General features: G+C 33.5%; 2 protein-coding genes across 3 annotated transcripts in view; one reads left to right on the forward strand and one right to left on the reverse strand.

Moving 5' to 3' along the window:
- Positions 1–17,125, reverse strand: part of LOC125810154 (uncharacterized) — a 316,103-nt gene that overhangs the window by 166,419 nt on the left and 132,559 nt on the right. The gene's annotated exons all lie outside the window — the stretch shown is intronic.
- Positions 249–7,544, forward strand: LOC125810159 (wax ester synthase/diacylglycerol acyltransferase 11-like). Its single transcript, XM_049489681.1, has 8 exons — positions 249–549; positions 4,209–4,566; positions 5,610–5,845; positions 5,929–5,995; positions 6,179–6,288; positions 6,394–6,609; positions 6,820–6,957; positions 7,148–7,544. The coding sequence occupies exons 1-8, from the start codon at positions 283–285 to the stop codon at positions 7,313–7,315; spliced, it is 1,560 nt and encodes a 519-aa protein (XP_049345638.1). The 5' UTR covers positions 249–282; the 3' UTR covers positions 7,316–7,544.

Consider the following 17,125-nt stretch of genomic DNA (forward strand, 5'->3'; position numbering starts at 1 on the left):
TTTGGCCCGTGCTAAGTACGGGGCTTCTCCACTCGTATAATAAAGAACAAATAAAAAGAAAAATAATAATTTATGTCATATATATATTTATTTATTATTTTAAACTAAAGTTTACACTTCTTTTAAATTCACGTCCAATCAAAATAAATCACACAAATTAAAATAAATAAAACACATAATAAGTTAACTGAGATTCGTACTATTATTCTTCTATATAACAAACCAAAAAAGTCACAAGATCAAAGTATAGTACACACATATTACTTTCTCTTAGAAAAAAAAATGGAGTCACTCATGGCTGAAGGATTAAGAAGCAGATCATCAGGTCTAAAACCAATAGAAACAAAGAGGAAAGGGGGAATCGAAGAGTACGATATGGTGACCGTGGAAGACGAGCCATTGAGTCCAATGGCTCGTCTTTTCCACGATAGGAGGTTCGATGTCCATGCCGTTGCGTTTATGGCTTGCAAAACTCGAATCTCACCACAGCCTGTGAAGGAAAACTTGGTGCATACTTTGCTTAAGCATCCTCGTTTCACTAGCTTGATGGTATGTTTTTTTTTTTTGCATGTTCCGTTTATGTTTATGTAAGATGTAATTGGTTCTTGGACGTGCATGACAGAGTCAGAATTTTCGTCAAAACATAAAAAAGTACTTTGAGAGCATGTCACCGAAGAAGGATCTAAGAGTTTAATATTATATACACTTGTGAACGTACTAGGTGAAGAATTATAAATAACTAAAATTTTAGTGACTTTCAGGTAGATCATCGTGTTAAAATTATTGGTTCAATTGAATCCATTGCTTGACATCTTTTCCTACTTATAAGTTACCCTGAGACGAGCTAGGTGGGGTTCGTGGGTTCAGATGAACCTAGTAGATTTTCCGTATACTCTGTATTTGTGAACCCCTAACAAATTGATTGATGGTTCTAAAGGAAATTTTGAACCCCAAACTCTTTATCCTGGCTCCGCCTCGATATATGCGCTAAGTTTTTTTTTTCCTTTTAATTATCAACATGGATTTTTCCTTCGTACAAAACAAAGAAGAAGAAATGGCTCTAATTTAGCTTATCCTGCCTTACCCTTCCACCGGTGGAATCAGAAATTCAGCGAAGTATGTGCAAAATTTTCTTTCAGTTGTGTTAAAAGTGAGTAAAATTAAATAGATATTCATAATAATATAATTTTAAAATGCCTATTTTACCCTTAATGAAATGAATTATGACACATTTCAAAAGTCTTTCTCTTTTTTCTTAAACTGTATGCCGAGTCAAACTAAGTCGTATAAATTAAGATAAAGAAAGTAACGTTTGAACTTTGTACACCACATAATTTTCCAAAAGAAAAATGTATACATGACCACTCTTAGCCTAAGGTAACTCCGCCCATGATCCCACTATATTTTTAGAGATTAAGTTTTACTATCATCGGCCAATTATTAATTCCATTGCTGATCCTCCCATATTAGTTTTTTTTAAAAAGCTAATATAACACTATTTATTTTTAGAATTAATAATTACAAATCTCGATATATGAGAACATTACTAACACCAAATCTTACCTTACTAATCTTAAAGAGGGATGACGAACTTTACCTAGTGTTGTTAGGTTGAAACTCAAGGTATGTGAAAGACATAATACATCAATATGCTCTTTAACTTGGTTTTAGCTGACATTTATGTCATCTAATTTTGGGTGTGCATAAATAGACACTTAAATTTATATAAAATTGAACAAGTAGACACATGCGTCCTACGTGACATAATACACATAGGACGCCATTTAGGACACAAAATTGCCATGCAGGACGGATGTGTCTATTTGTTCAACTTTATACAAGTTTAAATGCCTACTTGTGCACACAAAAAATTAAAGATCATAATTGTCTGCTGAATACAAATTAAGAGTCATATTTATATATTATGCCTATGGAAAAATAAATAAATTGAAAGAGTAAATAATTATTACTAATAAACTTAATTTTAGCAAAAAATGTAAATCGTATTAACGATAATTGGTACTCCAAAAATGTGAGCTTTTAGACCCATAAAAGAGTCCCATACGGTAGTTGGTAGATGAAGAGAAAGATGCATGATACCGTGTGATGTGCCTAGTAATAAGCATCTCTTAAGGGTGCACGCCATGTATGTTTCTCCATAACATATGGAATTTTGTGACCTCAATATTCAATATTCCAACTACTTGTTCCGTCCATGTTTAATTTGACATATTCTTTTAATAAATAATAAAAAAAAGTAATTTCATTAGATCACTCTTATTAATTATATAAGTTAGAGAAAATACATAAAGTCACCACTGAAGTTGTCTCGAATTTTCAAAATTACACATTAACTTTATGAGTGTCCTATTACCCCACAAATGTATTGAATATCTTTGTAAAAGGACCATTTTGAGCCATATTCTCACCTGATGGATATTCAATACTTTTGTGGGCTAATATGACACTCGCAAAGTTAAGGTGTTTTTTTGAAAATCTGGGACAACTTCAGTGGTGACTTTGTGTCTTTTCTCTATAAGTTATTTAAAGGCATAATACATAAACATGACTCTTAACTTGGCTTCAAAGAATAATTATGTCCTCCTACTTTGAGTGTGCACAAGTAGACACATAAACTTACATAAAATTGAATAAGTAGACACATGTGTCCTACATGGCATAATACACATAGGACGCCACGTAGGATACAAAATTGTCATGTAGGGTGCCATGTAGGATGAATGTGTCTATTTGTTCAATTTTATACAAGTTTAAGTGCCTACTTGTGCACACCAAAGTTAAAGGTCATAGTTGCCAATTGAAGCCAAATTAAATGTCATGTTTATGTATTATGCCTTATTTAAAGGGAAAATTGTATGAAATAACAAATTATTAATTCAAATTAAATGCTATTACCATAGTTTATTTTAATTGTAATTCGCAGCAAACATCCCCCTTTTTTTCCATCTGATTCGATATGCAATTAGCCATTTTCGGTATACAATTAGTCATTTTATACATTTTGGTATAAAATGTATAAAATGCGTTTGTGTTTGTATAAAGCGAGAGAAAAGTGTATATACAAATACAAATACAAATACATATATTTTCATCCTATACACTTATAATTATACAAATACAGATCTTATTATACAAATTACAATGTATAAATGAATTTATACAAAACTGAACAATTTGTATAAAATTGGATGTTTGTAGCGAATTATAAAAATCAAAAGCTCCATAGTAAATATAAAATTTGTTATGGAGCGCAATTATGCAAACTATAGCTATAACATACAAATATGATTTTTATATTTGCTATATGTGAAAGTTACTCTTATTTAAATGTTGACAAATAAATATAGTATTCATAGTAAGAGCAAAATAGACATAAAATAGTAAATTATCTCTTAGTTTTCTAAACTGGACAAGTAAAGTTGGATAACTAGTTTTACAGACTGAACAAGTAAAGATGGACACATACTTTCATAACAATATTAATTGAGTATTTATTTTTTATCAAATTATCTTTATTTATGGAGAGCCATGATACATGACTGGTAAAGTTGCTTTAACATGATTAGAAGAGCACATGTTCGAGACGTAAAACAATCTCTTATAGAAATACATGATAAAATTATATACAATAGACCCTTATGATCTGATCCTTTCTCAAAATCCACGTATGACAAAAATTTAGTGTTATCAGATTGCCCTGTATTGTTTCTGTTAATAAAATTTTGAAAAATTGAATTTGATTATTAGCACTCCAATTCATTTGGAAAATAAATATTTGATAATAATAATAATAATAATAAATTAAAATTCTGTTAAAATAGACTAGTAAAAATAGATTAAAAAAGATATTCTTTTTTTAGTTATATCGAAGAAACAAAAGGAAATAAAGGAAGTATACATTACACTAGTCTTGAAAAAATATTCTTACATTATTAAGTCTAGACTCTAGTTATAGTCAAATTTATGGGTAATTATATTTTATTATATATAATCAAATAATAATCTATTTTCTTTAAAAAAAAAAAGCGAGAGTATGTTTAGTTATGAAAAGGAAACTAGATCTCTCAAAATACAAAAAGATTAAAATTGAGCAAAAGATTTCAATTTGAATATAAATTCACGAAGAAGTGATATCTCTTTAATTATGTGACAAAATATATGTTCTAACAAATTTAATGTACACGCAGGTTGTGGATGAAGAAAATTTAACAGACATGAAATGGGTCCAAACAAAGATTGATTTGGACCAACATATTATAATTGTTGAAGTAGATGAAACTCAGATGGAATCACCCGACAAGTTTGTGGAGGATTATATTTACAATCTTAGCAAAACAAGCCTTGATAGATCAAAGCCACTTTGGGACCTTCATATTATCAATGTCAAAACTCGTCAAGCAGAGTCCGTGGTTGTGTTTAGGGTACACCATTCTCTTGGCGATGGCACTTCCCTTATTTCTCTTCTACTCGCGTGCACTCGCCAAACTGCTGATGATCTCAAACTTCCTACCATTCCAACCAAGAAACGGAGGCCTACTCCTTCAGGTAAATGGGCGAATTGAGTCAAAATGAATCAAAGCTTTAAATGGATCGTAACATAACTTGCTCAATAATTTACTTGAATCAGAATAAGTTGGATCAAAATGACAAGTCATAACTTAAGTTGCCTTATTTACTTTTATCAATATAAGTTGGATTAAATGATAAGTCATAACTTAAGTCGCCGCCCATCATGGCCCAACAAAAGGTGTCAGATGGATATCAAGTTCGGTCCAAAATTAGATATTTTGTTTTTGGATATAGGTGGCAATGTGATTCGCTGAATTATACCATTATGACACATTTTTGACCCAATTATTTGAGGGGTCATTTTGGGTACAACCCGTCGGGTTAAGTGAACTCTAATAATTATCGGACAAAACTTACTTAAATTTCACAAGTTTAGGAGAGAATTACTTAGATACACTCTAGTTTGTAATATTACGAATCTTATTAGGTGTAATTTATTCTAGATATACTGTATGCAAGTGGATTCACATGTATCTAGGATACACAACAAATCTTGTTCACCTCCCTTGCCTCCCTCTCATCTCGTTCGCCACTCTCCTATCCCAGATACATGCGAATCACTCTAAATACATACGGATACATGTATCTAGTGTGATTCACATGTATTTGGGATACATGCAGTGGCGGAGCCAGGATTTTCAATAAGGGGGTTCAAAATCTGAACAAATAGACACACGAAGTAGCCGAAGGGGTTCGACATCTACTATATATACCTAAAAAATTATTTTAACCATGTATTAATAATATAATTTTCCGCCGAAGGGGGTTCATTTGCCACTGGATACATGACTATCTCGCTCGCCTTTCTCTCTAATTTAGTGTATTTGGTAGCAAAAATACATGTATCTAGGGGTATCTTTCTCAATATATTATGAAAGAAAACTCTTAATAAGTTGTGAAATACATAACATTTTGAAAGTATAGATAATAATCGAGTACTATGTGTAATTATGTAGTCGAATTGAACAAGCTGCCATAAAATGAGTTAATTTTACCATATCTAATTTTTACTTTTGTAGGTTATTCAGCAAAGGAAGGGTTGTGGCGTTTGTTGGGAAAATTTTGGCTTTTCATGGTAATGCTTGTGAATACTGCTGTGGATGTTTTCATGTTCATCATCACAATCATGTTCCTCAAGGATACCAAAACACCAATCAGCGCCCCGCCTAATTTCGAGTCTAATAAAGCTAGACGAATCGTTCATCGGATAATCAGTCTGGATGATTTGAAGTTTGTGAAAAATGCTATGAATGTTGTAAGTTATAATCAACATCTCTTTTTCATATTGTTGTGAAAGTTTACAAGTGAAAATAATTAGCTAATCTTTTTTCTCCACAGACTATAAATGATGTTGCCCTAGGATTAACACAAGCTGGTTTATCTCAATATCTTAATAGGAGATATGGTAAGTTATTTTTAGTTACAGAGACGGATTCACAATTTAAATTTGATAGATTCGACCTTTATTCTCTCCGTTGAACTCAATACATGTTCACACTTATGAGTTTTGATTTTAATACTTGTTCAAATATTAATAAATTTTCACATTTATACCTCTAAATTATTTTATTGTTCCAAATATTCACAGCTATTGGTGGAAAAGACAAGGGAGCAACAGAGAGAAGCAATAATCTTCCCAATGGCATTCGACTTCGGTCTTGTCTTTGTTTTAACCTAAGATCCTCTGCAGGAATTGAAGTAACTTTCATGCACTCTATTTATGTTGCGATATCTCTGTCTCAATTTATGTGACATTCAAATTTCGCTATAAAGTTATATGACATACATGAATGAAACATTTAGGATCTAGCCAATATGATGGAGAATGGAAGCAAAGGGAAGCGGGGTTGGGGAAATTGGTTTGGTTACGCGTTGTTACCATTCAAGATTGCACTACGAGATAATCCTTTAGACTATGTGAAAGAAGCTAAAGTGACAGTTGATCGCAAGAAGCGATCCTTTGAAGCTTTGTCCACTTTGATCATGGCCGAATTACTTATCAAGTTTTTTGGGATCAAGGTATATATACATTTATATATTTGCATATTTCAAGTTACATTTAATTTCCTTGATGTATAAAACTTAAAACAATGTTGTTGCATTAGTAAAATGTAGAGCTATAATTAATAACAATTTTTGTCCTTTAGTTATTTGTTAATTTTGATACTTTGTATTATATATACATTTAACTTTCAACTAATTTAAATTGTTAAAAAATGTGTGTTTAAGGTAGCTACAGAGGTGACTTGCAAAGGATTCTCAAATTCAACAATATGTTTCACCAACTTGGTTGGACCACAAGAGGAAATTGGGTTCTGTGGCTACCCCATTACTTATTTTGCTCCAAGTGCTTATGGGCAGCCAAGTGTAAGTATTGCTACACTCTGTTGTTGAGTCTTTTGCTCTTTAATTTAATTGGGGCTACACGAAATTGGTGGCCTAAAATCAAATTATAATAAGAGGTCTTAATAAAATTAACTTTTATGTGCATCACACATGCATCTTAAGCAGTGACAGAATAAATCAAGATTTTGATTTACAATATTTGTAATTGTAGGCATTGATGATCAATTTCCAAAGCTATATCAACAAGATGATTATCGTCGTATCTGTTGATGAAAATGCTATACCTGATCCACATCAATTGCTTGATGATTTTGAAGATTCTCTTAATCTCATAAAGAATGCTGTCATAGAAAAAGGGCTTGTTAAGAATCTGAAATGATCAAGAAATCCAACCAAATTATGAAGCTAAGGTTGTATTAGTAACTCTACTATATTAAGAACTTTTTCGAATAATTCACCAGCACTTGTGTACTGCTGCAGTAATTATCTTTCCTAATGGTTTCAACTTGATATTGAAGGACATGGTACTTTGTAAACTACATTTTAATTTATGGTATTCATATCAATGTATTACAATTTATGGGAAACTGATGGCAGCATTTTGGTTACTTTCGGTATCTGTCCACTCTCAGATATGTTAATTTGTCAATGCCATTGCATCAAGAGCCGCTAAGGCCTTTGGCAACATTTATATAGAGTGCTGGTTATAAATACCTATCTTTATTATTGCCGCTAAATATAATATAGTGACAATTATTTATTGTCGCTAAAACCTTTATTTGTTATAGAGAGATGAAAAAATAGGGGACAGAGGAAATATGTTATGGGTGATAGGGCAGCAGGGACATACTAGTGACAGGGGGAATGAATGTATGCTTTATTGGTGCTAAGGGGAATAAATTAAGAACATGCTGAAAAAGTGAAGTGTTTGTTTGTCATCATCAAAAAGGGAGAAAATGTAACTTTGGTGTTTTGATGATCCTCCCAAACTATGGTCCCTGATCCCATGAGTCATGTATATCTGGTGAAATGAAGAACAATTGTAAAGCTGCCAAGACTGACACAGTTGGTGAGCACGGGAAAAGAGGATAGTGTTCTCGACCAATGGGAGGACACTAGATTGTTTTGTTCAGAGGATAATATGTAGATCCTCATTGACATGAAACAATTTAGTTAGGACAATTGAATACATTGAAGAAAAGCTTTCTTTTGTCTCTCGTGAACACAAGCTTTCAAGAACTGGAAAGGACCTGACAAAGCTATCAAGCGTGTCTTTTGTTGTTGATCAGAAGCTTGGGTCTTGTGCGTCATAACTTGTAGGATCAGTTCCTAATCTATAAAGGAATATATCGTGTCTTTGTGAGCATAGTTAGAGTTGATTGCGTATGGTGTGATTGAATTATGTATTAACTAGAGGTAGTTGATATAGTGGGCAATAGAGGTATTACTTTGACTCTCTCTGTAATACGTTGTTACAGATTGTAGGATTAAGAGTTCAATCCTTACATGTTTCATTGGAGTCTATATTGTAACATCTCGCAACTAGAAAGAACTAGAAGGAAGTTTAAAATCTGAAAATAGTCATTTTTGGGAAGAATTTAAAAATCTGGAAATTTGGTAAAGGTGTTAAAGTGAGTTTTTGATCAACTTCAAACGACCATAACTCCTAGGTCAGGATGATTTAGGTGTACTTCTAGATATGGTTAGAAAGCTCGTGGAATAATCTTTCCAACGCCGCTGAGTTTGTGCGATTCCGAGTTCGTATGAGTGAGTTATGCCCTTTGGAAGTTGGGCTGTTCGAATAAGGAAATCCCCAATCCGGATTTTGAAGGTAGTTTGGTCTTTTCCTTACCCAATTAATTAAATCCGTTATTAATAAAATAGTTGGGGTAAAAACTGAGTTAGTTCAGTTTGCACTTTTGAGAAATAGAGTAAGGGCTTTTGGAGAAAGAACGCAAGAGAAAGGAGAAGAGGAAAAGCAAGATTCGCCAAGAACGATCGATTTCGGTTGCAGATTCGCCAAGGAATTGACCCCACAAGGTATGTGAGATCACATAGCGTTAGATTAGTTCACCCATGTGCCAAGTATATTTAATTCAGCGTATTTTCGTCCTAAAAAGATTGAGAATTTGATGTTCTTGAATTGATTTCGTTCTTGAACATGAGTTGGAATTAAGGAGTTTCTTGATGATTAAGTGTTGTTTCTTTAAGTTGTTGGGTTAGATTTTGTATATATGATTTGGGCACATGAATCTAAAGTGAATTTGAGAAAAAGAATCGGATTAAAACGATTTCGGATCAGAAAACGAGATGCAAAATTCGTCATGAATTCGCCTGAAGGGAGGCTGGCGTGGCCCCACAACGCTAGAGAGGCTGGGGCGGCGCGCCAGCAGTAAGCCATTTTGGAGCCCCAGTAATGTGGGGATGGCGCGGCGCGCCCTGGACGTGCCCGGATCGACGTTTTTCACCCAGTTTTCGTCATTCAGTCAGTTTAAGCCTTTCTAAAGGGTATTAACACTCCCTATTGATTCTAACTATTCTAAATGACTTCTAAACATCTAGAAATCATCCAGAAACATGAATCATAACCTTGAATCCATAAATTCAAATTCAAGGAAAGTTAAGAGCCAAGTTTAGGAAGTTCTTCGAGTCTTTTCAAGAAGTCTTTTGCAAATGCTTTTAACTTTGTTTTAAGACTTAAAGTTCAAGTTGAGTAAAGAGTAAAGATTGAAGTTCTTTTCTTCAAAGAAACATATGGGGAATAAGTATTTTCCAAAGAGATTTAAAATGTTTTTCACATTTAAATAAGAACGAAAACTGAGATTTCCAAAGGGCCTTCGGGCTAGTTTTCTGTCACGCCCCGAGCCTACACCCTAGGCGGGACCGGCACTCGGAGACCATTGCTGGCCCCAAGCGAACCCTTGGCCTGGCTTTCTTAACTCAGCGGAAACCTGACTTAACATAATAACTCAATGCAATGAAAGGTTATAAAACAACCAACTGATGCATAACATGCCAAAAGGCAGCTTGAGTCTAAAAAAAGAATATTTACATATATACATAGATGAGAGACTCAATACTAACTGACTGAATGTCTATGAAGCCTCTACATACTGAGATGGATGTGGGGACAGACCCCGCAACACCTTAATATAACAAAAATAAGAATACAAAATAATTGAGTCCTCCGGAAAGCAAAGAGGCTCACCACTGACTCTGGAGTGCTCAGCTAGATCAACGATGTGCAGGATGCTGATCTGGGGTACCTGTATCTGCATCGTCATAAGATGCAGGCCAACTGGCATCAGTACATTGAATGTACGAGTATGTGAGCTGGAAAGCTAAACCACAACTTAAGCTTGAAAAGAGTACAAGAGAACACTTACCTTGGGTCTATTCAACTCATGAATAACTGAACTCAATATATAAAGCAATAAGACACATGCAATATATAAAGCTTGTAAAACTCTTAAAACATGACGTAAAAATCATATTTATAATATCATGAAAATACCATGTTTCCTCTCAAGATCTACTTGTGCAATGTATGAATGAAGTCCCATACCCCCATCCATATTAAGCAGAACCCTCGAGGAACCATGCTCTTTCTACTGTGGGAGCTTCTCTAACCGACAAACCACCACTATGAATATGAGTGGTGATACAACGTTTTACCTCACGTTGTCCGAGGACCATCCTATACCTTGCCGTGATATATGAAGCTAATGATACAACGTTTTACCTCACGTTGCCTGAGGACCATCCTATACCTGGTCTTGATATAGAAAGCTAACTTTACTAAGTGGATCCACTAGCTTAACTTTACAGGTTCATCTAAAAAGTATGACCCGTTAACTCCTATGTTGGCTATATGGTTCTTATGGAGAGTTGAGTTTAATATGAACTCGTGTCCCCAAATCGGTGCTCGATACTACTCCCAAAATGCTTTTGACTCATAAGTGTTTTAAACACATCTTTCTTTAAATGAGATAATTACTCAAAATCTAGCCCAAAGGCTCACTTGGAAACGATGTTCCTTTTCTTGAAAACTGGTCCTAAGGCTCTTTTGGAATCATAGTTCCTTTCTTACTCAAACGTAAAATCATTTAGAAACTTCTTTGGGAATACATAGTTCCCTAATAGATTTTGAGAAATGAACTCAACTTACACTCTTGACTTAACTTGAGCCTTGAGACTCTTTACTTAGATTGAAACTCTAAGCTCTTTGCTTGACTTGAAACTTGAGTCTAAAAATGAAGTTAAAACGTTCAATGAAGACATATAATCGCATGTTTATAGATGAGTTCGGGATGTTTAGAAACACTTTGGGGTGTTGGAAACAACTAAGGAACATAGGTATAACACCTAGGAACATGCATGAGAAGGTGGGGAAAGAATGGGAAAACTTGGCGCTTTTGGCGCTCTGAGAAGCGCGGAGCGCCAAGCCAAAAACTTCAGAGATGGCCTGCTGGCGCTCTGAGTGGTGTGCCGCCCCAAGGGCTAGGCTTCAGAGCCCCTCATGGGGCGCGATGACAGGCGCAACGCGCCAATCCCCTTGCCCAGAAACCCGACTTTTCTCCCTCTTTTCTTCAACTCTAAACCATCCTTACTTCAAAGGATCTAACCCCAAACACTAAGGATCATCATATCCCTCAACATACCATGGATTACAACTCAAAACACAACCCAATCATGTCCCACAACCAACAACAACTTCAACAACACAACTAACAACATCAACAATAACTAACAACTTCAACAACAATTCCAATCTTTCCTCAAATCATAAAATGAGCTTGGTGTGTGGGGGAAAGAATCAACCCACACAAAGAACTCACATACCTTGATAGGGATCACCCCCGACGATTTCCACGACGGAAACTTGTTGATCTCTCCTTCTTCTCTTCTTCTTCTTCTCTTCTTCACTCTCAAGAACCCTAACTTTCTCTCTTTAAAATGGAACAAAATGATCCAAGGATCAGCCCTATACAACAATAAAATCCCAAAAGACTTGGCTAGGGAAAAGACTAAAATGCCCTTAATTCCGGACGGATTCCTTGTCAACTGCCCAACTTTCAAAGGGCATATCTCACTCATACGAACTCGGAAACGAGCAAACTTTATGGCGTTGGAAAGCTCATTCCACAAGATTCACAACCATAACTGGAACTACTCCTAACTCATCCTGAGCTGGAAGTTATGACTGCTCAAAGTTGGCCAAAAACTCACTGATTTCCACACTTTTGAAAAATTCCAGATTTTCAAATCCTTTCCAAAAATGAAAATTTTCAAATTCCAAGCCTCTTCTTAGCTATTTCAAATTGTCGGATGTTACATTTTCAGAAAAGAGTAATAGCTTTCTAAATGAAACAAGCAGGGAAACTGAGATTCCAAGATAGCCTTTGAGCTATGTTTTTGAGCACTAATCTCAAATCACAGAAGAAGTATGTTTTTAAACATAAGAGCTTATATTATATTTTTGTGAGTAGTATTGAGCATCGATATGGGGATACGAGTTCACATTAACTCAAGTCTCCATAAACCATATAGCCATCATGGGTAGAAAAGGGTCATACTTTTTAGATGAATCCTTTTCGCATAGACTAGTGGATCCACTTAGTAGTTCAGGTCCTATACCACGACAAGGTATAGGATGGCCCGGGCAGCGTGGGGCAAGTAACACTGTATCATCACTATAGTTCTTAAGTGATGGTTGTCGGTTAGAGAAACTCCCACAATAGTAATTGCATGGTTCCTCAAGGGGTTCTTCTTAGTATGAATGGGGGTATGAGACTTCATTCATGCATTGCACAAGTAGACTTTGAGAGGGATCATGATATGTCTTTTATGATTTTATGATTATGAGTTGATAACATGTGTTAAACAATTTTCTTTTTCTTTATATTGCACTTGTTTTAAACTGCTTTATAATGAAATGAGTTCAGTTAAGTATTTATGAGTTGAGAAGAGCTAAGGTAAGTGTTTCTTTCAGATCCTTTTCAAGCCTATGTTATGTTTAGCCTTCCAACTCGCATACTCGTACATTCAATGTACTGATGCCAGTTGGCCTGCATTATCTTATGATGCAGACGCATGTAACTAAGATCGGAATTCCGGCGCATCGTTGATCCAGTGAGCAGTTTAGAGTCTGTTGGTGAGCCTCCTTGTATTCCGGAGGATCCATTTCATTGTTTTCTAGTTTAGTTTATTAGGGTGTTGTGGGGTTTGTCCCAACATCCATCCCAGTTGTTATTAGAGGCTTCATATACAGTCAGATGTTAGTTCTTTAGTCTTTTCATTGTCATTATTCCATGTTGAGACTTGAGTTTGCCTTAAAGGCCAGTCGAATGTTCCTTTATAACATTCCAGTTTATTATATGAACGTATCTTTGTTGAGTTTAAGTCTTTCGCTGAGTTAAGTAAGCCAGACCAAGGGTTCGCTTGGGGCCATCAATGGTCTTCGAGTGCCAGTCCCGCCCAGGGTGTAGGCTCGGGGCGTGACATATATTCACTTGTTGCTTGAAGATAGTGAAAACAATTTGAAATTTCTATTGCGCAGGCTGTGATTTTCCTCCCTCTTTTTTTGTGGTCAGTTTTATAGATGGTGAAAAATTCGCATGTATGATTATCTCATGACTAAGGATAGTGAGCTATGAGATGTTATTCTCGATGGTCCCTATGTGCCCACTATCAAGGTAAACGATGAGAATATCATAAGGGTTGTTCCTAAAATCCGACACCAATATAGTGAAACTGACAAAAGGAAAATTGAAAAGAATCACAAGGCTAAGAAGCTGTTCACAAGGCCAAGAAGCTGTGGAGGGCTTGGATTTTATGGCCAGAGAAATTGCTAATGTTGTTTTATGTGCATTGCGGAATTCTGCCAACCTTGCACACAAAATTAAGCTTTAACCATATGAAAATTGCAACCGTTACTTTGGGTTCGAAATAAACCCCTTGACTAATGACTATAAGGTGGTTTACTTTTTCTAGAACCAGATGAATATGCAGTGTCTTATTCCTATTCTATGTACTCATGGAGAATTTTCCAACTTAAAGATTTATACAAATCAATTCCCTTCCTTAAAAATGTGTTAGGCACATTTCACTGGTTGATACATGCTTATATAGAGAGGAGAGAGATTTTTTATAAAACCCTAAGACCATCTCCAACCCCACTCTATTTTACTCTCCATTCTCTATATTTGGAGAGTAAAATAGAGAAAGGGCTCTCCAACCACCCTCTAAATTACTCTCTATTCTCCATTTATAGAGAGGTGAATAGTAGTTCTCCAAATTTGGAGAACTACTATTCACACTCTCTATTTTACTTTTTCATTATTTTATTATTATTTCTATTACTTTCTAATTAACATATTATTTTACATATAATTCCATTAATTAAATATATAATATTCATAATTCTTTTTTAAATGTAATATAATATTTTTAAAAAATATTATTTAATATATACTATTTTAATTTCATATTAATAGTATTTTTTTTTCTAATTTTCGTGACTAATAAAATTTTATTTTATTATTAATTTTCATTATAAAGAATATGCAAAATTAAAATAGCAAGATGAAAAAATTTAATTTAAAAATACAATACATGATATGATAATTTAAATACAAGATAACAATACAATACATAACATAATAATATAAATACAAGATAACAATACAATATAATACATAACATAATAAATTAAATACAAGATAAAATACAATACATAACATAATAATTAATTGATCACAACAATAATTTAGAAATCCGGTAGGGCGTTTCCAGATTTAGCACTATTCGAAAAAAAAATAGGATATGATTTCGAAAATTGTTGCAATTGTGGTTGTGATTGCGGTTGTGACTGCGGTTGTGATTGTCGATTTCTTTTTTCAAGTATTCGTTGTTGTTCTCGTTGCAGGTAATCACAAATATTTGGATCACTAATAGTTTCGAAATTTTTCATTAAAATGTTAGTTTCGTTTCTAAATTCCTTGGCTTTGATATATCTATCTAGCCTTTCGCCGTCCTATTGTTTGGATGTAGCAAACTCTGATAACATCTTCCCAAGTCGATTATTTTCGGTTTCGAAAAGTTTCATAGCTGACGAAAGACCTTCATCTTTTGATCTCTTTAATTTTGATTTCTTCACCCCAATAGGTCGTTCAGATGAAGTGTAATGACCTGAAAAATTCTCATTTAAATTAAGTGAAAAAGATGATAAGTTAGGAGATGATACTATAGGTGATGTAGGACTAGGAGCCTCGGACTCCGATGATTGCAAAGTAGAGCCTTGGCCTCGAACTTTTTTCTTTCCGATGTCGATATCCTTAAACTTTTCAAAATCTTTCATGAGATTCCATACATGATCAAACTTAAAACCTTTTTATAAGTTGGTTCTTGCATAAGTAGCATTTTTGCTTGATTAATCTGCAAAAATATGAATCAAAATTGTATAAAAGTAAATATATATAAATATATTATAAGTAGTTAGAAAATAGTCACTTACAATATCTATATCTGAAGCACCAATGGAATGCAAATTTTCTATTTGTCTAATACATCCACTTAATTTTCTTATTGCCTTCTCAACTAAGGCTATTCGACACTGCAATGATTTCTTATTGCGATATATCCATGATTCTTCCTTTAAATTATTATAGCTTTGTTCAATTCGAACCCAAAACTGATCATAGGATTGGCATATGCCGGTGATCGGGTCTTGAGATATGTCTACATAGATTTGACATAATAATTTATCCTCATTGAGAGAGTATCCAGAAGATCGAGACATTTTTTAGTTGTTTTCTGGAAATGTGAGTGTACTATCTTGCCTTTATGACAAGAATAGACTTCTACATATATTATATATAGAATGTAAGTTTTGCTTTTTACCATGGGATGAAATTCACTATATTTTTAACCATTGGATGAGATTTTCATCCTTATCTCAATTTTTTTTTAAATAAGTAAAAATTATCTATAAATATTAATACGATAGTGTAATCTTCATTTTCACCAAGGGATGGATTTCACTATATTTTTAACAATAGGATGAGATTTTCATCCTTATCTCAAAAAATTACTTCTAGATAAAATAAAATTACTATGTAGATAAATAGGATAGAATGTAATTTTGATTTTTACTATTGGATGAATTTCATCATATTTTTAACCGTAGGATGAGATTCTCATAGTTATCTCAAAGTTATTTTAGATAAAAAAAATTATATGTAGATATTAATCGAGAAAAACCTATCCGCACATAATGTATACAACAATCTAATACATGCATCTCATGTGTTTGAATTTATAATTCATTTTACGCAATTTTAAAACCTATCCGCACATAATGTATATTTTCTTGAAATTATGTTATTTAAAAATTTAGAATAAAAAACAATTTTATATCATATTAAAAATTATATAAAGTAATTATTTGGGAAAAAAGAAATAAATGATTTATATTATGAAATAAGAAAATAAGAATGAAATAGAAATAATAATATAATATTGAGGAGAGAGAAAAAGATTCATTTTTAGAGAGTAAAATAGAGAATTGGGTTGGAGTTGGTTGTCTGAAAAAATAGAGAACTCTATATTTGGAGAGTAAAATAGAGGATTGGGTTGGAGATGCCCTAACTATAATTACGTTCAATAGTATTTTAAAACTATAACTATGCATAGTAAATATAGTAGTTATGTTTGCTAGGTTATGTGGAAATTTCATATACAAATGCATGAAATCCTGCGTTTAATTCATGAGTGTAACAAAGTTAAAAGTTGTACTGTCTTGTCTCTTCAGAGTATTTATAAGAGTCAGGGAAATCAACTACTTTTCTCTTCTCCTTGGGTTTTGTGCAGGGGAGTCTGCTAAAGGTTGATTAAGGTGTTTGCGAATTTAGTTCTCTACTGAACAAGCAAAACTAGACGAAATGAGTATTGTATTTCCCTTTCCATTTTAAGCTATAAAATATTTGTTCCAAATTATCTTTCAATTTACAAAATCAAAGATGAGTTAATTTTTTATTATTTTGCTTTCAAAATTAATTCTTCAACATAAATATTTTATAATTTCAAAAGAATTCCTCCATTGTTATATTTTTTTCATGTACATATATATTTAGTCAAGAGTGTGCATTAATTGTTTGAATAAGATACTAAATATATTGTATTTAAAAGA

Source organism: Solanum verrucosum, unplaced genomic scaffold, assembly GCF_900185275.1.
Source record: "Solanum verrucosum unplaced genomic scaffold, falcon-dt-bn FXZP01000281.1, whole genome shotgun sequence".
Lineage (NCBI taxonomy): Eukaryota > Viridiplantae > Streptophyta > Magnoliopsida > Solanales > Solanaceae > Solanum > Solanum verrucosum.

Bases quoted from the DNA above. Each gene is read 5' to 3' on its own strand.
- LOC125810159 (XM_049489681.1), top strand. From the start codon at position 283: ATGGAGTCACTCATGGCTGAAGGATTAAGAAGCAGATCATCAGGTCTA. The intron at 5,996-6,178 runs GTAAGTTATTTT...AAATATTCACAG, and splicing joins ATATCTTAATAGGAGATATG to CTATTGGTGGAAAAGACAAG. The intron at 6,610-6,819 runs GTATATATACAT...TGTGTGTTTAAG, and splicing joins TCAAGTTTTTTGGGATCAAG to GTAGCTACAGAGGTGACTTG.